Source organism: Quercus suber, unplaced genomic scaffold (genome assembly GCF_002906115.3).
Source record: "Quercus suber isolate HL8 unplaced genomic scaffold, Cork oak 2.0 scaffold_53, whole genome shotgun sequence".
NCBI classification, from domain to species: Eukaryota; Viridiplantae; Streptophyta; class Magnoliopsida; order Fagales; family Fagaceae; genus Quercus; species Quercus suber.
Genome location: NW_027069518.1, coordinates 880,080 through 904,374, shown reverse-complemented (window position 1 = coordinate 904,374; position 24,295 = coordinate 880,080). Strand labels below are relative to the sequence as shown.

The following is a 24,295-nucleotide window of genomic DNA, read 5'->3' as shown; positions in this document are numbered from 1 at the left end:
TTACGTAACCCACATTTAAGTGATAAATAAAAACTTATGTTTTAAAAATTTTATTTGTGAAAGATGTTATGGTGAATAACAATTTTAGGTAACTCTAAATTAATATAATCCATTTGATTAATAAATACCTTGAAGTTACAAGTTTTAAACTCCTTGATAGAAGGAGGGTTATTGAACAAATCTTAATTTAAAAGAATTTCTAGTCTGGCCTATGTATATTGTCTTCATCAAAAGGAAATATGTGAGATAAATGTCATAAACTAGAAGACATCTTTTATAGATACACTATCATACCGTAAGTCTTCTTTTTCCTATACACTTAGACAATTATAGCTGAGGTATATTTATTTTCTTCCATTGCTCTCTAAATTTTATTCTTATATTTGGTATTAGGGCCACCCTTCATGCTATGTTGTTTAGTGATTTTAATTTCAGAAATTTCTATTATTTCCAATTGTCGTATATTTGTACAGTAAAATTTTGTTTGCACTAATTTAATTTTGGGATGAAATTTAAGTTGTCCTCAATGCAAATATAGAGCATATGTACTCTAAATCCTAGAGAACGAATTACCATTGAGTTTAATTTTGAGATTGGAAGTATCAATTTGAAATCCATAGCATTATTATCTATATAGAACTAGATAGGTTCAAAGGTAGATATGTTGTATCTATTTGTTTCTTCATTACTTGTGTGACTCAAGGACTTTGTTTTCTCTAATCTTAAATTGTTCACATATAGTATTTTACAATATGCTAATGTGGACTAGTGGGTAATTCAACTAAAATACATGCCAAGGCACTTAAAGTTTTTGTAAATTTGATTTTGATTTTGATATTGATCAAGTACTCATCCAAGTATTTATGTTTGTTTCCTGGATATAAAATCTTAATTATTTGGAAAATAATTTGTGACAATATGGTGGCTCATATGACAAACATGCCACAATAATTTGTATAATTTTCAATTGTGAATTGCTTTAGAGACTATTTTTGTGGATCAATATATTTGGCATGATAATACAAATGATCCTTATGTTTTGGAAACCATAATGTTTTACAATAAATTATAGGGATAAATGTGTTGTATGTAAGTTTGCAATTATTTCATAAAGTTTATTGTTACGTATGAGATTTGGATCATTGAAGTGAGTAATTTATTTAAGTGCATTTTAGGTTTCTTTGCCCTTATCATGCTATGAAATATTATTTCATATCAATTTTGGGGGTATAATGTCATGATCAACGTAAGGATTTGTCGATCTTTATGATTCTTTTTGAAGTAACGAATATCAAAAATGACATGGGAGTGGCCATACAGGGCCGGCCCTTCCACTAGGCCAATAAGGCCCTTGCCTAAGGCCCCGAAGTGAAAAGGGAGCCCCAAAATTTTGGAAAAAGAAAGGTAGTAGGAAAAAAAAATTAATTTCAAATGAAACTCAAAAAATCTGGTAGATCTAGGGCCGGCCCTTCCACTAGGCCAATTAGGCCATTGCCTAAGGCCCCCAAGTGGAAGGGGGCCCCAAAATTTTGGAAAATGAGTGGTAGGGGGAAAAAAAAAGTTTCAGATGAAACTCAAAAAATCTGGTACATGATCATCAGCTAAATCAACCTCTACCATGATGGTGAATATCTCAAAAAGCCAGGGAATGAATCCTAAAGTTGTTGCTTCTATGAAGGACTGTGTGGAGGAGCTTAGTGATTCAGTGTACGAGCTGAACAAGTCTATAAGAGAGATGAACAATGTTAAGGGCTCTAACTTTCAGCTTATGATAAATGATATACAGACTAGGGTTAGTGCGGCTTTGACGGATGAGACTACGTGCACTGATGGGTTTCAAGGGAAAGCCATGAATGGGAACGTGAAGACCCTTGTGAGGGGTAGAATTGTAAACGTTGCACAATTGACTAGCAATGCCTTGGCTTTGATTAATCGATATGCCTCTCTTCATGGTTAATTAGCTTACCTTAAGTGTGATTATATCATTTTACTTTTGCATAATATAGACCCAAAAAAACAAAAAACCAAAAACCATAGGACTCGATGCCTATGCAATATCATTTTGGTGTTGTACCCACGTATGAAATTGGTTGATGTATAGTGTAAGTTGTGATCCGTGGAGCTAAGAGCTTGAAATTATTTGTGTTAGAAAGTTGCATTAAAATAGTGACTAGTGAGTTCTTCTCTGCTTATTATCTGTGAACAAGTTGCAAATTGCGACTTTTGCTATTGTAAAATGCAAAATCCAGTAATGGAGATTCCTTTGTACAATTGATCATAGAGGACAGGAAAAGCAGACATTTCACATGCTCTGCCCAAGAATATGCAAATGGGGATCTTTTGGCCCAAAAAAAATGGGGATCTTTGGTAATTTATATTTCTTCAATGAAACCATGTAAAATTATCCAAAGGGCTTCACATTTATATTATTTTTCAATTGATTTTTCGTTTGATAAGACCACTCATCTTGACTTGTGCCAAACTGTTTAATTCCCTACTAGGCGTTTACATCTTTTTAAAATAGGTTGAGGAAGGCAAATGTTGGATGTGGCTCTCTTAAAGCAATGCTAATGTACCTTCATTTTCATTTACCATTTAAGTTTATAGCTTGCAAGGATAATGCCAATTATTGATAATAATGTGCCAATTGCAAATTGCTAGTATAGTGTTGATTGGTGCCATGTTCTTATGGTGCAATGCAGTTGCTAATAAATAGACTGACAAAACAATGGTGGCCTAATTGAACCCTTTTCCTAGAATATATTAGGGCTACACACACATCACTAGGAAATATAACAGGAGGTCCCTAATTTATGTTAATCAATACAATGGAGCTAAAGTCATTATTACATTCTGAACCTGAAACATATACATTTTTGTTTCCTAGCTAGCTCTGCTCTTGGTCCCAAAATATTCCAACTTCATTAGTTAAGTAAAATAGTCCTAGCATCATCATGATTATTACTATCAAAGAGCTTTTCAACATTTGACTTGTATTCATGTCGAGATCTCTAGGTAGCAAGTACCACACCCTGCAACAAGGTGCAAACAAGGTTGGTTGCCTGCAATTGCAGTCACTGTCATATTCCCCCTAGGTGCATAACACTTTTAGGATTTTGAATAATAAAGCATTAAATATATCTTAAATTGAAATGTTGACAAAGTCCATAATATATTAATCCTGAACAACAAAGTGTTTTAACTTGACCTTGATGGCTATACTGCCACCACTACTATTTTCCATTAAGCTCTTAGGCCAAAAACAAAATGGAATCAAGGATAAACACAATGAAGAGGAATCAGGCCGCTAGACAAGTTAAGATGTTTTAGCCCATTATCAAGATAGGGGCTACACTTGGCCCGTGGCCTAGGGTACTTAAACCTACTACCATACCCACATGAGTGTATGGCATCACTTATTAAGGGTTTATCCCATTACCTACCAATAGGATTCAGATTAGTTGACTATGCCAATACCTTGAGCATAAGCTATGAAATGAAATATTCATTCTAATTATGGGGCTCAGCAGGCTAATAATCAAGAAAGTAAAATGAAGGAATCAGACTTTCTTAATTTATATAATTTATGAAGCACTTAAAAAAAAAAAAAAAAAATTCTTTTAGCCGTTGACATGGAGAGTTTGTTCTAGGTAAGAAGCGGTTAAGAGGCCCTTTTGGGAGGAGACATGTTACTGATAAGAGAAATTGTTGTTCCAATTGTAAATATTTGTATCAGCAATCCTGTGAAAGTTCAAAGAAAGGAGATTAAACATGCAATCCAAATGTAAAATAAACATCACACTTACAATCAGCGTAAAAAGATAAATAACTCACCAATTAGAATGCGAGCAGTCTCCAAAAGTTCAAACTTATATTTTTCCCAGTTACTTGGATCTTGGATAACCTACTCAGTAATTAAAAATAACAATCAAGAAAATTTCATAGGAATAATATGGAAGCTCCAAGAGTAAGTAATTGGTTCCCACTGCATATATAAAATCCTGTAAGGACACCCATCATTGAGTTCTTGTGCTTAGTAACTATTTTACAAGTGATTTAATGCCTGGACATACGAGAAGGGAAGATTTTACCACAGGATAGACCTGATAAGTCACAAGTCAAGTTTGAATAGATTCTATACAATTACAAAATATTAGCATCTTGGAAACATGACAACATGCAGCACATGTCTTATACATATTTTGTTAATAGTAATACAATCATTAAAGTAAAATTAAATATAAAGTACAACTACTGGAATTTATACACACTAACACATATCTAAGATTCTAAGTAATTAAGTAGTAACTGGCACATTGCAAACAGACATCAAGCATCTAAAATAAGATGAAACAGTCATGTATTCAATTACAAAAAAAGTTATAATGATAAATGAGTTGCAGCAGTTTGAGTTTCTTGCTTTAAGAATTTCATATTTACAGGAGAAATTCAAATAGGAAAGAATTATATTAAGGTAAGAGAGACAGGGCTTGCTCAAGTTATATGGGGTTTGTAGGGCATAACATGGAGAGGATTTATCTACATTATGACCGAGTAGACAACCACTTGGTCGGTGACTGAGGTCAATCAAACTAGAATTACTTTAGTTTAGCTGATTGAAGAAAAGTACAGAAATATGGGGTTATCTACCATTAGCTTCAATTTCCTTTGTTGACCTCAAAAATTCAGATAATGAAACAGTTATTTAGTGTTGACAAGAAGTATATTTGTTTAAACACACACGACAAGGACTTTGACTAAAAGCTAATCCTAAAAAGAAGACTTCCTTCAATCTATAAGTAGATTAAAAATGGAATAGTTGAATTTTTTTTTTTTAATTATTTATAATTCCCCAAGCAAACTTTGAAGACCTACACAACATCACTAACAGCTACATTAAGGCAATGTTTACAGGATGAAAGACTATGACTACGAACACATTCTCCATTATACAAGAAAAGAGGCTGCACAATACTAGCAGGGTCTACTTGCTTCAGCAAACAACCTGTGGGTGGGATCAGCTAGGGTTCTTCCAGCTCAATTGGAGTCCACTCCATTGGGGATTTCCTTTTAATACCTCGCCCCAAAAACAGAGAGTAGGGTTGGGGGAAGAAAAACTATTTGATGCTGCAATATATAGATCAATCATAGGCACTAACAGAAGAAGAGGAAGAGAAGTGAGCCAGTCAAATGACTTGGAAGCATTCAGAATATGAGAAGCTTGAGATAGGTGAAAGTCACATAAACTAAAGAAAAAGTTGATAGGAAGAAAACAAAGAGGTGAAGATGGGGATCATTACAGAATTGGCACTTAAAGAAAAAATTATCATTTTAACTGTATTATGTGTTACATTATAAGCATGAGAGGATGCACAAGTTGAAGCATTCATTTTCTTTTTAATAAGTAAGAGAATTTATTGAGATAGAGGAGATGTTATGCACACAAGGTGTACACATATACTCCTAAAAAATAAAAACAAAATTTGAAGCTTTCATGACCAAAGGATATTTAATAGCTAAGTACTTTAATTAGATTCACTGGCTCAAATCTAAAATCTCCTTGAGCTAAATGGTATTCAGACAGCGTGATGAAGAGCCTGATTTTCAGCAAAGCTCTAATCATTAACACTCAAGTTTAGCAACTAAAATAAGTCATGTAGCTTTTAGTAAATAGAAACAAGAACATCTACCAAATCACTTTGTTCCTATCTAGCACCAACTAGATCTGGTGAAATTATCAACTATAAACACTCAACACAACTATCCTCAGAAATAACAAACTGCAGAAGACTTTCAGCAATATAGGGATTTTTTTTCCTTAAGCGATACTGGGTGAAACGAAAAGGTATAATTTTAGGAAAAAAAAATTCTAAATTTGTTAAACATATATTGTGGAGTCAATTTTAGCAAAGGAATTAATTGTTGTCTGTAGTTCCTCTTCAAACAAGTTCAGTTTTTTGCAACAAGACATGTAAGTATATAATATGTGTTATCTATAAATCCACTATGAACTTGGATTTCTATGCCAATGACTTCAGGAATTATTAACTTTTTTTTTTTTTTATGAATTACTCAAGGTTTTAATTAAAGAACTTCATCAGACCATCAAACACTCGTTTGCAATTTTTTAGGGTGTCTCTATCTTGTTTCTCTAAGCTTATTTTGCTTATTTTTTTAAAATATTATCTTTTTTTTTTTTTTTTTTTTTTTAGAATCAAATATTCTTATTTATCTTCCATGATTGCTTTTGAAGTTCTCAATGATAATCAACATTGAAAAAAAAAATTCAACCATCTTACCTCTAATGCAAAATTGCTCTTAGCTACATAAGCAATCCAGAGAAGTGTTGCTGCAGTAGATCCAACAATGTATACTTTTAAGAAACTCACTCGGCTACGTCTTCGACCTTCAAAACAACAAGGACATAGATACAGTATTTGGAAACAGATGCACAAGTACACAGTAGCTCGAAAAAGATGCATAGAGTTTGATTAGATACCTAATTCCCCTATTATGAAAGAAAGAAAACCAATGACGATAGTTGAAATAGCAAGTCTATCAGGACCCTCCTTTAATGTTGTCAGAAATGTGTATACAGCTCCAATTGAATGAATGACCGCCTGTAGTAAACATTGCAAAATATAAAACATCAACATAAATTACAACAGAAACCACTTGAGATAAAAGCTGTTGGATACAAAACTATACTTCATGAAAGAAAATGATAAAAGTTATCATGGCCAATGAGCTCTAGCTCAAATGGCACCTCCTCCCCTTGCAATCACTTACATATTGGGCTATTTTGATTTACACTACTACTATTATCTGTACCATCTAAATTGAAATAACCCCGAAAATCATGCTTTGCTAATCTAACAATTCTAAATGTCTTAAAACCTAGACAACCTGAACAGATCCATTCTTTACCAACATTCCACCAGTCAGAACTTTCCCCAACTCAAATTTTACTAGTCAGCAGCAATAACTAAACACAACTTTGGTGACAATGTTCATTTACCACAATAGACTATGTCAAACTCTCTACTATCTTAAGTAACAATTTTTTCCAGTAAAAAACCGATTCTACTAGAGCAACCACTACCTTATAACTCGCATCGAGCAGGATAGAAAGGAAAAACAGCTTAAAATAGAGTTCGAAAATATCATCTTTTCTTGCTTAGATAAGTTCAAACATATAATCTTATAATTGACTAACTATTAGTTCTTTAAAAATGGTAATTGGATATATATATATATATATTTGAGACAGAGAGAGAGAAATGTACGAACCTGAATGAAAATCAGAGCGTAGAGACGAGACTTCCCTTTTGCTACCTTTTGATACCCTAAAATTTAAGGAAGAAAAGCATTAGGGTGAAGAACCCTAATACTCTGTGTTTGGTCGCAGAGAAAATGCAAGAGAAAGTAGAGTTCAAGAGAATTTTCAAATCTTAAAGACACTAATTTCCTTTCCATGACCTTCTCGGGAACCAAACAGAGAATAGGAAAAAAAAAGAAAAAAGAAAAAAAAAAGGAATTTGAGGAAATTGAATTGAGAGTGAAGCTTACGTGAATCGACGACCATACGATAGGAGAAATCTGAGCCGTCCGTCCCAGAAGGTCTTCCAAATGCTGATTTTCTCTGCTGCATCTTATTCTAATCTGAACCTCTTCTTCTTCTTCGAATTTTCCTTTTTTTTAGTCCACCGCTCAGCTGTGAAATCTTTCAGATTTATGGGGCATTAAAATCTAACAAATATGCAAATCTAGCTGGCCCAGTCAGAGCTTGCCACGTCAACTAAAAATTTTGCTAGCCCCCTAGTCATCCATTTTTGACCCAAAATAAATAAATAAATAAATATATATACACATTTTCTCTCTCCTAAGAGCATTCTCATCAAGGTTTCTAAAAAATTTAACATTTACCATTTCAAAACCTATTTTTATAACATATAACACACCATTTTACAATATCTCTTACATCAAAATTTCTATTTTTTTAACACTTCATTTAAATATTCTTTCTTTATTATTTTTTATTATTTCTCACTCTCCCTCTGTCACTCTCTCCCGCTGTCTCTCCATCTTTCAATCCGGTCTAGAAGCTTCTCCTTCCTTTTGATATTTGCTCTCAAAACCTCTATGTCAAGCTCATCACTGATAAACCATGGCCACAGCCACCACCACCAACCACAACCTTAACCCCCAACCACCGAAAAAAAAAACCCACGGCACAAACCAAGAAGCTTCTGCCTTTCTCTGCTATTTGCTCTCATAACCTTCACGCCCTGAGCTTTTCAAGCTCATCACCGATAAACCACGGCCACAACCACCAACCACAACCTCAACCCCCAACCCACAAAAAAAAAAAAAAAAAAACCCCATGGCACAAACTAAGAAGCTTCTCCCTCTCTACTATTTGCTCTCAAAACCTCCATGGGAGCTTTTCAAGCTCATCACCTCTAACCACGACCACAACCACAGCCACCACCACTAACCACAACCTCAATCCACAACCACCAAAATTTTAAATAAAAAAATAATAATAATAATAAAAAAAAACCCCACGACACAAACCGCAGCGAAAACCTACAACAAAACCGCCACAAAACCCACCACCCCAGCAACCCCAATCCTCACCTCAATCCCGATCCCAAATCCTCAACTCAACCCACGGTCTCAACCAACCCTAACCACCGTCAAACCCAGACCCACTTGCAGTCATCGAGACCCATCAGACCCACTAGAGGGAGAATCTAAGAAAGAGAGATGAGAGAGAACAAGAAAGAGAGAGATGTGGGAGACGGAGAGCTGGAGAGAGAGAGAGAGAGAGAGAGAGAGAGAGAGAATAAATAAATTAATAGAATATTATACAATCTTGTTACAGTGCGCTCTCAAAAATAAGAGTGCACTGTAGCAGTATTGCAAATTTTATAACATTTACCATGTTTGATGGAGTGGATTTTTGGGTTAAAAATGCTAAAAGATAGCATTTATAGCATATACAAGGCTTGATAAGGATGCTCTAACAAAAGATATCATCATATGCTATACTAGTAGTTAATATGTGCGATACACCGAAAAGCTATAATGTATGAAGATGTAAACAAACTATCTGCCTGTATTTTAAACACTTAATGTAATTATTTTGCAATAGTGGCAAAGTCCTCATGTTTGTGTAAGTGATGACCATAAAATAAACGTAGTTTGAATGATAGATAAATAAGCCAAATTCAAGTTTTTTTTTTTTGGGATAGGTAAGACAAATTCAAGTAAATTTAGTTAGTTGGACTGCTAGAGCTCTAAGTTACATGGTTGGAGTATCACAACTGCCAGTGAGCCAAGTTGAGATGTAAGAATTATGCTCTAAGTTAAATTTTATTTTATTTATTTATTTTTTTTTTAAGTAAGGTTTAGACCCAAGGAAGGGGGAGGGGAGATTTAAACTTCTGACCTCACTTCAAGAGGGTTCCCAATAGATTGTGGTATCCCTTGGGGTTTACTCACTATCAAAGAGGGGAGGGGAGATTTAAACTTCTAACCTCACTTCAAGAGGGTTCCCAACCGATTGTGGTATCCCTTGGGGTTTACTCACTATCAAAGATCTAATTATAAACTCATCAAATAATTACCTACCTAAAGGTGTTTACAATCACTATAATTATCTCAAACAATCAAAATCAGCATCGGATCTAAGGGAAATAATGCCAGAATCTAAAAAACTAGCATCAAAATCTAGGTTTTTTCGCCGAATTTTGGAAAATTTTGGCTGCGATTTGGAAATTTTGGCCGGAATCTGGAAATCTTTTGGTTGGTTCTAGGGGAGATTTAAACTTCTAACCTCACTTCAAGAGGGTTCCCAACCGATTGTGGTATCCCTTGGGGTTTACTCACTATCAAAGATCTAATTATAAACTCATCAAATAATTACCTACCTAAAGGTGTTTACAATCACTATAATTATCTCAAACAATCAAAATCAGCATCGGATCTAAGGGAAATAATGCCAGAATCTAAAAAACTAGCATCAAAATCTAGGTTTTTTCGCCGAATTTTGGAAAATTTTGGCTGCGATTTGGAAATTTTGGCCGGAATCTGGAAATCTTTTGGTTGGTTCGGGTTTTTCGGGTTTTAAGGGAGGAAAACCAAAACCCAACCCGCCAGAATCGATTTCTGGTTATGAAGACCCGCTGGAGTAATCGGGTTAGCCGGTTTCAGGTTGGATTCGGTCGGTTCTTTGGGTTGGTCGGGTTATCGGATGAATCTGGACAGCCCTAAGTAATATCATGATCATATTAAAGTGAATATCACTTATCAAGTTATTTAAATATCACGTGGGCCAAGTGGGAGAATGTAAGATTTTAAAAGGACTTTATGTGGCTCACATTTAAATAATAAATGAAAATTCATTACTTAAAGATTTTATTTGTGAAAGATGCTATGGTGGATAAAAAATTTTAGGTAAGTATAATCCATTTGGTTAATAAATATCTTGAAGTTATAAGTTTTAAACTCCTTGATGGAAGGAGAGTTATAGAACAAAACTTAATTTAAAAAGGTCACTATTCTAACCTATATATATATAGCTTGTCTCCGTCAAAAGGAAATATGTGAAGTAAAAGGCCATAGACTAGAAGACCTTTTTTACATATAAACTATTATATAGCGAGTTTTTTTTTTCTCAAAACACTTAAACAATTATGATTGAAAGTATGTTTATGTTTGTTTTGTTTGCACCGCACTCTAAATTTTATTATTCTTACAATGAGGTCCAAAATTCGAATTTATAGTCACTACTAAATACAAGGGATAGTGTTAGCTAATCATTAAAGGTTTCAAAAATCTCATGATTTGCATGTTAAATCCTTGCTTCTAGTCACTCTGAAAATTGGATTCCACAAAACCTTAGAGAAAGTAAACAGAAAATAGTGTAACATTGCTGCTCTTTTGTCAGGAAGTTTATTTTAGATATACCTCCAATGATGGTTCACATATACAGCAAGACTCTAGGTACAGGACAAGAAATGGTACATAGCATAAGAAGAAAGAAAACTCTAGAAACTGCAACATAGGAAGAAATAGAAGCTCAATGATGGCCCCTTTCATGGTCATCATCCATCTCATCAGCATCCTCAAATCGTTGATCGTTGATTTGAAGCTGTAGTGGAATAAAATAAAAATCAATCAAACATGTTTTAAAAGTGTAAAAGTAACCAGGATTGGAAGATACTGCAAATATTCAGATTTTCAGAGGCAACCAGATAGATATATACAGTATATCATCAAATCATCATTACTGCATTAGCCAAACTTACCAGCAATAAAGAACCAATAAACAATATCAAAACAAATTATAAATGACATAGTCGACTAAATGAAAGATCTGGACAAAATATGAGGTTTCTCAATGATCATGATATTAAATGCACATATCTACCTATCAATTTGTTGAGAATAAAAAATATATCTTCAGAATATACTGTTGCCCCACCCCCCCAAAAAAAAAAAAAAAATCAATTACCAAGTTCTTGCAAAGCCTTCAGAAGATTCTTGCACTCAAACAACAGCCTAAGATACTAACCACATTGCACATTGCATCATTCGATCTACAGTCTCACAAGTTTTTATCTAGCCCCCACCAGTTAAAGGCCTACCCAGATCATATGAAACTCTAATCCTCAATCTCACACAAAAAATTTGAAGAAATCAAGTACATATTGAGAGAGAGAGAGAGAGAGAGAGAACTCATGAATATCATAGGACATACAATGGTGAATATCACTATTATTTCATATGGCACTAAATGTAGGAGCACCAAGACAACATAAAAGGTTCACCAACAGGCCTACCTCAAGCACTGTACGAGCTAGGTCATGATCCCCATTTGAATGACCAATTGAGTTGGTTGGATCTTGAGAGAAATCATCGCCTTCCTCTGAAAATACAAACATGTTAAAAAGGTGTATATTAATAACAAACAAACACACAAGCATCAATTTTAATTGTCCACCCAATACCTGCTACTTCATCTACCATTTGATCAGCACTAAAAATCCAATTGTGCTCCTCTTCATCTCCTGAAAAAAGCATACACGAAAGTTTAAAGGGTATGCAGCTAAAGAAGAAAACGTAATTAATACAACATAAAAATAAATAAATAAATAAATAAATAAATCAGAAATTCAAAACAATGTCCAATTCAGTATAAAAGAATGATACTCACCTTCAATTGGTTCAGGATTGAGCTCAGCACATTCACAGAATATATCGAACAGAGTATCCACTATCACACAAGCAACATGATATTAGTTACCCTTTACCAATATCAAGAAGAAAAATACAACTGTAAAATGTAAAATGGCATTATTGTTCTCACAAAAAAAGAAAAAGGGCATTGCAGTTATTTTAGTATTAAGCTGCAGGACGAAATAGAGAAGATGGAAGAATACATTGGCTTGGATCTGATGGAATGAGCCTCATCTCTGTGATCTTGGATAAATCCAAGGTATCGCTACTTTCTGAATCTGAGCCCTCAGACTCGTCTTCATCAGCTTCCGTTTCAATCTTCAAACAAAACAACAGGCAATGTCATAAACCAAAAGGGGATAAAGTTGAAAATTTCTATATGGAGAAAGACAAATGGAGGTCTAGTAATTTTAGAAGGGACAGAATTGATGCAAAGATTGACTCAATGTACACAAGTAACACAACTATACTGAGAAATTCTTACTAAAAAAGAAAAAAATATATGGAAAAGTTTAGATGTGCCCAATATATAGGGAAACATTCCAGATATGATTTGCTTATGGGAATTGATTAGCATATAACCTGTATGTTAATTTATGAATTTCATTATTGATCAGAATTATCTCTTTGCATCGAAGCTCAATGACATGACAACCAGAACTGATTTGAAATTTCTTTTTTGATACAAAGTTTTTTTGACATTAAAGATTGTTTGGGTTTTATTGAAGAAAAGGAATATGGGCACGACTTGAGAGTTATTTTGAGATCTTCTTGGAACCTTAGAGAGTCTTAGGTGTGCCCTTTTTTTTGGTGCTAGACAGATTGGGTTCAGTTTGAGTTAGGGGAAACTCCTAAACCCTTGTCTGTGTGAAATAGATCTAGTGCATATTAAAAAATGCAACCTAATTTGATGGTCATTTAGTAAACTCAGTATATCTATTAGTAGTGTGATGTCATGATGCGGACTCATTACAATCCCAAGGAAAGAAGGCTTAGAATAGCCAAGCTCTTGATTACCGAGATACTGTAGAATAATTTTAAACAGATAAAGTTCTATCTCGTAGGTCAAAAAAGTAGCGGAGATCATAGGTCAGCTGAACTTGGGTTGAGAGTCAACCTATCACTTGACCAGAACATATTGGATGAAGGGAGCCGACAACAGATGCCCACCAACACGTTTGGAGAAGTTGACCTTAGATATGGTGCATAATCAACTCATGATCAACATCCTATCAAATATGGATCATGAGTTCAAGAAAAGATGTAAGCTCTAAACTCTAAGCCAAGAGTCACTAGCATATGCAAAGCTGAAATGCTTCAGAGTTTAATACAATTTAAAAGACAGTTTGATGTTTCACCCAAAAAGGAGAGCATTGGCAATAAAGCCTGAAATGCTTAGTTTCAAAGCTATATTGTAAAAAAAAAAAAAAATCAATTACCAAGTTCTTGCAAAGCCTTCAGAAGATTCTTGCACTCAAACAACAGCCTAAGATACTAACCACATTGCACATTGCATCATTCGATCTACAGTCTCACAAGTTTTTATCTAGCCCCCACCAGTTAAAGGCCTACCCAGATCATATGGAACTCTAATCCTCAATCTCACACAAAAAATTTGAAGAAATCAAGTACATATTGAGAGAGAGAGAGAGAGAGAGAGAGAGAACTCATGAATATCATAGGACATACAATGGTGAATATCACTATTATTTCATATGGCACTAAATGTAGGAGCACCAAGACAACATAAAAGGTTCACCAACAGGCCTACCTCAAGCACTGTACGAGCTAGGTCATGATCCCCATTTGAATGACCAATTGAGTTGGTTGGATCTTGAGAGAAATCATCGCCTTCCTCTGAAAATACAAACATGTTAAAAAGGTGTATATTAATAACAAACAAACACACAAGCATCAATTTTAATTGTCCACCCAATACCTGCTACTTCATCTACCATTTGATCAGCACTAAAAATCCAATTGTGCTCCTCTTCATCTCCTGAAAAAAGCATACACGAAAGTTTAAAGGGTATGCAGCTAAAGAAGAAAACGTAATTAATACAACATAAAAATAAATAAATAAATAAATAAATAAATCAGAAATTCAAAACAATGTCCAATTCAGTATAAAAGAATGATACTCACCTTCAATTGGTTCAGGATTGAGCTCAGCACATTCACAGAATATATCGAACAGAGTATCCACTATCACACAAGCAACATGATATTAGTTACCCTTTACCAATATCAAGAAGAAAAATACAACTGTAAAATGTAAAATGGCATTATTGTTCTCACAAAAAAAGAAAAAGGGCATTGCAGTTATTTTAGTATTAAGCTGCAGGACGAAATAGAGAAGATGGAAGAATACATTGGCTTGGATCTGATGGAATGAGCCTCATCTCTGTGATCTTGGATAAATCCAAGGTATCGCTACTTTCTGAATCTGAGCCCTCAGACTCGTCTTCATCAGCTTCCGTTTCAATCTTCAAACAAAACAACAGGCAATGTCATAAACCAAAAGGGGATAAAGTTGAAAATTTCTATATGGAGAAAGACAAATGGAGGTCTAGTAATTTTAGAAGGGACAGAATTGATGCAAAGATTGACTCAATGTACACAAGTAACACAACTATACTGAGAAATTCTTACTAAAAAAGAAAAAAATATATGGAAAAGTTTAGATGTGCCCAATATATAGGGAAACATTCCAGATATGATTTGCTTATGGGAATTGATTAGCATATAACCTGTATGTTAATTTATGAATTTCATTATTGATCAGAATTATCTCTTTGCATCGAAGCTCAATGACATGACAACCAGAACTGATTTGAAATTTCTTTTTTGATACAAAGTTTTTTTGACATTAAAGATTGTTTGGGTTTTATTGAAGAAAAGGAATATGGGCACGACTTGAGAGTTATTTTGAGATCTTCTTGGAACCTTAGAGAATCTTAGGTGTGCCCTTTTTTTTGGTGCTAGACAGATTGGGTTCAGTTTGAGTTAGGGGAAACTCCTAAACCCTTGTCTGTGTGAAATAGATCTAGTGCATATTAAAAAATGCAACCTAATTTGATGGTCATTTAGTAAACTCAGTATATCTATTAGTAGTGTGATGTCATGATGCGGACTCATTACAATCCCAAGGAAAGAAGGCTTAGAATAGCCAAGCTCTTGATTACCGAGATACTGTAGAATAATTTTAAACAGATAAAGTTCTATCTCGTAGGTCAAAAAAGTAGCGGAGATCATAGGTCAGCTGAACTTGGGTTGAGAGTCAACCTATCACTTGACCAGAACATATTGGATGAAGGGAGCCGACAACAGATGCCCACCAACACGTTTGGAGAAGTTGACCTTAGATATGGTGCATAATCAACTCATGATCAACATCCTATCAAATATGGATCATGAGTTCAAGAAAAGATGTAAGCTCTAAACTCTAAGCCAAGAGTCACTAGCATATGCAAAGCTGAAATGCTTCAGAGTTTAATACAATTTAAAAGACAGTTTGATGTTTCACCCAAAAAGGAGAGCATTGGCAATAAAGCCTGAAATGCTTAGTTTCAAAGCTATATTGGGCTATAGTCATGGTACATCATGATCAATAATCAATTGTTGAATTTTAAAAATTGGTAACTACATTCCCCAAAATTCAAAACATAAAACAATAATTTTTTTAACCCAATTTATTGACAATAAACATTTTAACCCAGATAAGACATTTTGAACAAGATAAACCCAAAACAAAATCATTAAATAATCATTGATGACTCAGTAAATTGATGGATTTAAACAATATCATACCTGAGTATATATGCAAGGAGAGGGATAGGCCTCAGGGTCCCTTGAAACCGCATGCAACGACAGAGACAAGAAATCAACTGCATAACCTTTGGTCTTATCCACATCACTCAACCACACAACTTGCCTGCAAAAGCCCATCAACACATTGAAGCATTGAACACACTGCATAAAATCTTTTCATTAACACAAGCAAGTAGAACACCCTACCTACTACCTAAGCCAACCAAAGACTACCACTAGGCCTACATTTGTTTCAGTGATTCTCCTTTTAGACTCTATTGATTGGCAAAATTGAGGAAATTTTATCACGTATCATCAACTAGCTTAGCACCTCCACATCAAGAATGATACTAAGGGCAAGGTCATGGGTTCAAGAGCATTGTAAACTAAGAAGCGAGGAAGCACGAATATTTCATTTAGGTGCCATACCCATGCCATACCAATGTTATAACGGCCAATTCATGTTATAATTTTTAAAAAATTGCTTGTGTTGGCATGCCATACCATGCCCGTGTCCGTGCTTCCTAGCTAAGAAGCACAAACACTCTAAAATCCAATGTCAAACACACTCGGGACAGTTTTTTTATTTATTTATTTTATATATATGTTTTGAAAAGATTTTGATAGTTATTATTTATTATTTATTATTTAAAAAAAAAAAAAAGTGTATCCCAACGTATTTCAAAAATTGCAGTGTCCATGCTTCATAGATTGCAGCTCACCCATACTCATGAAATCCTAAGTGACTTACATCAAAATTAGTGTTTTTTGTTGTCCAATAGGAACATATAAAATCCTCAATTTTCTTCTCTATCCCCACTTTCATTTTACTAGTGCAAAAAGGAGTGGATTCACACAACATATATACATACATATTCAGAGAGAGAGAGAGAGAGAGAGAGAGTACTTGGTGGAGATGTAGAGAGTGCCAGGGGAAACAGGAACGCGATTCCCGAGAACGATGGCGACAGAGTGCTGTACGTGCATGAGCTCCTCGCCGTTATCGGAGTCCAGAACGGGTTCTCCGGCACCGTCTCCGACTCTCTCTGTGAATTCTCTTAGCCCTAACACCATTTTCGCTTTTTTCCTCTCTCTCTCTCTCTGTGAATATGGGCTAGGGTTAGTTAGTGGAGTGGTGGTTCAGTTCTGGTTCTGGGTTTCCTAGGGTTTTTGGGGGTTTTGGTAAAAGCGCCAAATTGTATTGCAAAACGTATGAAGGCGAAGACGACCATATGGGCTTCAAGTGGACCGTCTGTGTGTGAAAAGCCCAATTCCAAAGCATGACGACCCAAAGCGCCGCGTATTTACTTTTTTATTTATTTATTTTTATAACTCATAATAATAATAATAATATTATGGTAGCTGGTTAAGAGACAGTTAACGAGGTATAGAAGATTACTTGAAGACATAGACTAGAACGGAAGATTAGATAAAATAAACTAATTGGATATTATTAGATTGAACAAGTATTTTACATATGACAAAGAGAAGCTAAGTTATGTCTTCCTTAAACATTGAGTGGCTATTTAGAGGTCATGGAACTTAAACGAAATTCAACAGTTTTGGTCAACTAGTGGCTTTATAGGTAGTCGGTAGGGGCTTGGCTGTTGATGGTATGGACACAGTTTCGGCAGAGAATAATATAAGTTTCTGACGAATATAGACAAGGAAGGTAAAAGCTTAAAGATCCCAACATTCCTAATTCATATTAAAAGCAAAAAATCGCCCACAGATTTTTTCATAATTTGTTCCAATTTATTAAGGCCAAGTTGTTATCGAAGTAACTTTACTTTTATGTACTTTTACATTATGCTTTTTACATGATGCTATCAGAAATACTCTTCCCTTTACTAGTCAACAATGAAAACTACCATGTTAATATATATATATATATATATATTTAGAGAGTTTCAACCTATGAGTTGTTCTTAAAATAAATAAATAAATATGTGAATATATATATATATATATGAGATGAGTTCAAATTACACTTGATATAAATACACATTTTTTAAATCATTGGATTTAAATAGATCTAACGGATAAAAAAAAATCATCATTATTACAAATATTTTTATAAGAATTTCATTAATTATCCTCGTTTATTACATTCTAAACCTATCTCTAAACCCAATGAAAGAAAACATCTGATCTCTCTCTCTCTCTCTCTCTCTCTCTCTCTCTCTCTCTCTCTCTCTCTCTCTCTCCACTATTGTTCCACATCCACAGGTTGCCGGCAAAAAAAAAAAAAAAAAAAAAAGAAGAAGGCCAAACTGTGTTCTATTTGTGAGTACTCTATTTCTATTTTTCCTTTCTTTTCTGTTGTGAGTACTCTGTTTTTTTTCCCCTTTTCTGGTCTGACTCTTTCTAGAACTCTACGTTTCTTTTCTAGTATGTTCTTTTTTGGTCTTACATTTTTCTTTGGTGATGGTTTTTTTTTTTTTTTAATATATTAAAAAAAATGCATTCTATGTGTATGATCAAATGTCGCTTACAAGTTCTTATCTTTCTTTTCCTATACTAATGTTGTATTCCATATGGGTTTTCTACGTGTTTTTATGTAGTGTCTCTAATGAAGCTATGCTGTTCTAATGCATAAAAAATAAATTTATAGATCGAATGATAAATAACATCCGATAAGTATGAAAATTAGCATGTATGTTAAGAACAAATAGAATACGTAATCCAACGGTAAAATTGTCAAAATATAAATTTATTAATAAGTTATTAGGTGGTATAAGATTACTTAGAGTTACACTAGGTATAACTTGAACTCAACTCTCTCTCTCTCTCTCTCTCTATATATATATATATATATATATTCAAAGTTACTCTATGAAACTACTGGGCATAGTTAGACTCTTTTTTTATGTGGTATCAAATTATCATTTATGCGATGGATTTAAGTTATATAGTGTTGAACTTCTATAACTTGTATTTGATTGACATTATCCACTTCTTCTCTAGAAGAGAACTTGATTTCGAGTTCCTATTCCACTTAGCTTGATTTCAAATTTTATCCAATGATCATTTGCAAAACTACCAGAACAAGCTTGCCAATTAGATGGGCTCAAGTCATTATATAAGCCATCCGAACCCACCTCTAGTTGCTAAAACAATCCAGTTATAAGTTTCATTAACCAAGAAAAAATAGAGCGCAGACAAATTAGGGCTTTCAAAATTGCGATTCTTTTCCTTCAAACAAAATTTACCCAAAAAAAATAAAAATAAAAACCAATAAATTAAATATTTTAATTCAATTTTTAACCTTTTAAAGGTGTATTAAAATGGTCCCTAAATCGATTCCTCAGACACCAGAATTACGCACTGAAAATGGAACAAATGTTCAACTAGCCCAAAATTTATAGGGATTCAATAAGATGACACCTATTTTGCGTGGTATAATACTCTAAAAAAAAAAATCCGAAGATATAGGGGGTGTTTGGTAGAGTAGTTTGAAAATTGTTGTTTATAATTTTTTGAAATACGTGTGAGTGAAAAAGTGTGTTAAAATGTGTGAAATACTGTTTAAAAACTAAAAAATATTGTTTGAAATGACAAACCGAACGGGGCCATAATATTCCAATGGCCCAATTTATAACTTCAGCCATGGAAATATTCTACGAAAAATAGCCAGTATGTATGCCTTAACAGATGGCCTAACAGATAATTTTAAGTTAAAATTTAAGCCTTCAGCTCTGTTTCACAGAGAAACTAACAAATAATTGTAAATCAAAATTGAAGCAAAATTAAGGATTTATATATCTCTAAAACCAAAAGGTTTAGAATTAAAAACTACTAGACCACAAAGTTAAAAATGGAAGTACAAAAACACAACTAAATAAACAACGAAATCCAAACACAAAATCTTTGGTTCAAATTTCACTACTATTATAGAAGAAGCACAACAAAATCTTCTGATAGTTATAAAATTGTCTGGACAAATCTTTCTGGAATTTGAAGACCCATCTGGCCAACACAGAATACCCGCACCTTCAAGGATAACTAAAAATATGCTGAGCTACATACTTCATTTAAGCAACAAGGGTACTGGCGGTGGTTGACTCGCTGCATAAATAAAAGGTTGGTTAGTGATGCAGTTCTTTAGGTCCACAAGAAAAAACCAGCAGGGAAGATGGAGTTAAATAAGAAAACACAACTGTGCACTGGATTCACATCCAACCAATATGCAATTTCAATCCACATTAAGAATAGGCTCAATAAAATCTGATGGCAGGTAACACACTAAAATCACAATATCTAATTTCTAATAATCTTTCGTTGGGCAACTTGAACAAAGTCAACAGAGTTAAAATTCCACTAGCTATAAATATGTTTTAATCTTTCCCCAAAGGAAAACCAATAAAAAAATCACCACGACACCACCACCTAATGAACGACATCACAGCCATAGGCAGCATATTCATACATGATACACCTATAATTTCTCAAGACCGCACCTCTACCCAAACCAAGCCCTTCAACCGCACAAAATAATAAGGAAATAAATGCATTAGAACATACAACAACAATACAAGATTTCAATTTCTTTTATGCACAAGCCTTCAATGATAACCTTTGCAATAAGATTCATACAATTTGAAGCTCCCAATGCACAGATCAGATCTCCAACATAAGAAGCCATAGAGTAAATTAAAAAAAAAAAGAAGAAAATTTTCAGTAATTTTAGCTTTCAATTAAATTAAAGACTCAAAGAACAGAAAAAACCCAAAATATAAAAACCCTAATTAAAATATGTAAATGCAAAGCAACAAGATATTCAATTACTCACTTATAAATTAATCATTAAACTATACCCCAAGTATCTAGAGAAATGTTGACATATTACAAGAAGACTTACTATTTCCAGACTGGAGGAAGTTTCTTTGTCTTCTTGTAGTAGCGAGCAAGCCTGTGAATCCTGCTCTCAACCAGAATCAACCTGAACTTTGAATCCTTATCCTTCCTATTCCTCTCCAAATGCTTACGAATTGACACGGCCTTCTTGATGAGATGGTACAGGTCCTCTGGAATTTCTGGTGCAAGACCTAACCAAAATGAAAGAAAAAAACCATTTAAAACCCACAAAAACCAAACCTCAACATTTCAAAGTAGAGATGGTATCTTGTATAACAGTATATTCACCATCACTTTCACATGCATGAAGGATCCACAAACGAGGGACCCACTTATATGTGAGAAGATCAGTACAAAATACCAATTATTTGAAAGAATTTATTGCCTGAAACTTGAATCAAATGACAAATGCTACATACATTTTAATTCACAAACTCAACAAGTAATTAAAAAATCCATTGATAGCTAGCTCATATTAGATTCCAACATCTGGGGTTCATCAAATAGTTTCTTTAAATTCCAAGATAACCATTTTTGAACTGAATAAGTATTAAAAAAATTATATCCTCATCTCGAGCTAGCCCAATTTCAATTCCAACATATGGGGTTCATCAATTAATTACTTATAACCTCAGCATTTTCACATACAAACACCAACAGTCAATGAATAAAAAAACCCACTAATGCGATCTCAATATTCTGGGGTTCATCTAATAACCCCTTTTCTTCAACTACATAAATACAGAAAACACATAAAACTCTTCCACTCTCCACATATAGTTACGATTTTTATTTTTATTTTTTATTTTTAATTCGGCTAATAAATAGCAGCGATATCTATCAATAACCATGTTCTTATATAGATCAATGATAACTTCTCTTTGGTGTTCAGCTACTCATTTGCTTAAATACTATAATCGGAATTCTGTTTCTTTCATTCTACGGTGCACATATTATCACAGTACCTAATGGTGTCACACCACATATTCTCTCCTAAACCAAACAAAATTTTCTCAGAATTCTAACACAAGCATCATAGCAAACAATTTTTTCTCAGAACCCAAACAGCACCTAATCGTAACTGTTGATCTTTTATTATAAAATATATGTGAAGGAAAAAAAAAAAAAACCGAATGCGTGTACCATATAATTTCTCCTCTTATTCACAATGACAACTACCTATCTATCATTTCTCAATCAAATTGTAGCACACTACATTTTCTCACCTAAACCAAACGAAAATTTCTCAGAATCTAAACACAGCTCAAATATTACACCAAAAAATAGGAAAATAAAAAACGCACCGTGAGCCTTGAGAACACGGAGGATCTTGCTTCCGGTGACGCTCTTAACCTGAGCGATACCATGAGAGTCACGAAGAATCACACCGATCTGTGATGGTGTCAAACCCTTCTTGGCGAACTTGCATATGTTCTCCTCCACCTATATATTTCCACCACCATTAACACTCGAACAGAAATGACACACAAATACACAAATCACAGAGAGAGAGAGAGAGTGAGAATTAGGGTTTTGAAAAAGTACATCTTGAGGAGAGATCTTGAGCCAACTCGGTGGAGTTCTCTTGTACGGCAATGCTGAGGCTGAAATACCCTTACTGAAAAATCACAGAAACCACAAATCACATTCAAATCCAAACACACACATGTAGAGAGAGAGAGAGAGAGAGAGAGAGAGAGAGAGAGAGAGAGAGAGAGAGACAGAGACAGAGACAGAGAGAGAGAGAGAGGGTACCCGCGGCTGTGCATGCGACCCATGGTGGCGTGGCGGCGGCGGGAGGAAGTGGAGCTCTGTGAGGTCCTTCTGGTGAGGTGAGCAGCGTGCGGAAACCCTAGGCTTCTTAGTTTGAAGGAAGATGAGGATTGCTAGGGTTTATATAGTGAGTTTAGATTATGGTTTTTGTCCTTAACATTTTATATATTGACGGAGGTATCCTTGGGCGAATGCATTTTGGGCTGGGGCAACGGTTCGGTTCGGCCCATGTGAATTTGGATTAATTTTACAATGTGTAATGCATGCATATATTGAGTTACTTGGCGCAAGCACGATATGTGATGTGTAAATTGTACTATATTAAAAATAAAAATGAAATATATAGTTAAAATAGTTAGAATAAAATATTAATTTTTGTTTTAATTTATTGTAAACTTTTTGTAATAAAATTTTAAAAATTTTGGTAATAGAGTTTTATGAAATCTAATTTAAAATTTCATGAAACTTTATAAGTAAAATTTTATTTCAGTATATATTGGCATAAAGTATATTTGTGTAAAATAAAAATAATAATAATAAGAGTGTTACACACTTGTCTCTTAGAGAAAATAGTCATTTGGTGCAGCCATGACATCTTGGACTCAACTTTTATTATATTTGCTTCTCAGAAAAGAAAAGAAAAAAAAAAACTTTTATTATATTTGTTACGATATATTATGAATGCATATTTTTTGAGAATCAAATACAGGCTTATGAAAGTTATTTAATATAATAGTTTTCTCCAAACCAAACAATCATTTCTTTTTTTCCTTACGTAATGAAAGGTTTCTTAGAAGAAATTTGTAGTTTGTTATTATATTTTTTATAATATAATGTGAGATGCATATTTTGTTGAGATTCCAAACTTAGGCTTACAAACGCTATTTAAGTAAATTTTTTCCTTTTATGCTTCATTAAGAGTTTTCTCGAACCTAACAATAAATTGGTTTTTTTTAGAAGAATAGATTTTTTATTTATCTTATAGATCAATTTTTGGGGGTGGGGGGTTTTTACTCTAAATGTCTCTATTTGAAATACCGAGTGGTGCTTAACTAGTTGAAGTACAAAACTCTGTCTTTTTAGGAATAACTTAATAATGAAAGGTTTTTAGAAGACTCTTGGTAAGGAGTGTTGAGTTCAAAAGTAATGGTTAACCCTTAGGGTTTGTTATTTTAACTAAAAATGTTAACTTATTTTTATTGCCAATTTATTTATAAATTTTTAAGATAAAATTATGCTTTTTGCAAGACTTAATTTTAAAAAAAAAATAAGTTATGATAATAACTCATCTAAAAACAATGTAGTTGAGATATGTTTGAATCATACTGAGAGGTCCACTAGAGATCGAGAATTGTTGAAAAAAGAACAAGATGTTTCTTTGTAACTTCCAAGCTATTGGAAAATAAAGAAATAGTTAATATATTCAAGGTAATTACTTATTTAAAAAATATCATCTCAATTCATCCTAGTTCACTTGATTTGAGATGTGATATAGTTTTGAAGGATGAGCTGGAAATGGATAATTCCAATAAGATTTAATTTTTGAACAAATCCAATTTTTGATTTATTTCGTGATTGAAACAAGAAAGGGTACATGTTACACCAGATT

At 33.8% G+C, this 24,295-nt stretch overlaps 4 protein-coding genes across 4 annotated transcripts; 1 reads left to right on the top strand and 3 right to left on the bottom strand.

The window, feature by feature from the left end:
* Positions 1 to 1,621: 1,621 nt before the first annotated feature.
* On the top strand, positions 1,622 to 1,957 carry LOC112033411 (21 kDa protein). Its single transcript, XM_024066181.1, has one exon. It carries the CDS (start codon positions 1,622 to 1,624, stop codon positions 1,955 to 1,957), a length of 336 nt encoding a protein of 111 aa, XP_023921949.1.
* Positions 1,958 to 3,492: 1,535 nt separating this feature from the next.
* LOC112033421 (uncharacterized) lies at positions 3,493 to 7,719 on the bottom strand. Its single transcript, XM_024066192.2, has 6 exons — positions 7,570 to 7,719; positions 7,291 to 7,346; positions 6,500 to 6,620; positions 6,300 to 6,406; positions 3,835 to 3,904; positions 3,493 to 3,741 (listed from the first exon to the last, which is right to left on the bottom strand). Exons 1-6 carry the CDS (start codon positions 7,649 to 7,651, stop codon positions 3,662 to 3,664), a joined length of 516 nt encoding a protein of 171 aa, XP_023921960.1. The 5' UTR covers positions 7,652 to 7,719; the 3' UTR covers positions 3,493 to 3,661.
* A 3,196-nt stretch (positions 7,720 to 10,915) lies between these two features.
* Positions 10,916 to 17,274, bottom strand: LOC112033412 (chloride conductance regulatory protein ICln). The gene is made up of 11 exons (XM_065772102.1): positions 16,964 to 17,274; positions 16,057 to 16,180; positions 14,618 to 14,732; positions 14,392 to 14,451; positions 14,186 to 14,245; positions 13,961 to 14,103; positions 12,450 to 12,585; positions 12,224 to 12,283; positions 12,018 to 12,077; positions 11,850 to 11,935; positions 10,916 to 11,158 (listed from the first exon to the last, which is right to left on the bottom strand). Exons 1-11 carry the CDS (start codon positions 17,128 to 17,130, stop codon positions 11,087 to 11,089), a joined length of 1,083 nt encoding a protein of 360 aa, XP_065628174.1. The 5' UTR covers positions 17,131 to 17,274; the 3' UTR covers positions 10,916 to 11,086.
* Positions 17,275 to 19,794: 2,520 nt separating this feature from the next.
* On the bottom strand, positions 19,795 to 22,808 carry LOC112033409 (small ribosomal subunit protein uS15). The gene is made up of 5 exons (XM_065772056.1): positions 22,669 to 22,808; positions 22,459 to 22,531; positions 22,218 to 22,356; positions 20,918 to 21,104; positions 19,795 to 20,124 (listed from the first exon to the last, which is right to left on the bottom strand). The coding sequence occupies exons 1-5, from the start codon at positions 22,689 to 22,691 to the stop codon at positions 20,091 to 20,093; spliced, it is 456 nt and encodes a 151-aa protein (XP_065628128.1). The 5' UTR covers positions 22,692 to 22,808; the 3' UTR covers positions 19,795 to 20,090.
* Between the last annotated feature and the right edge of the window lie 1,487 nt (positions 22,809 to 24,295).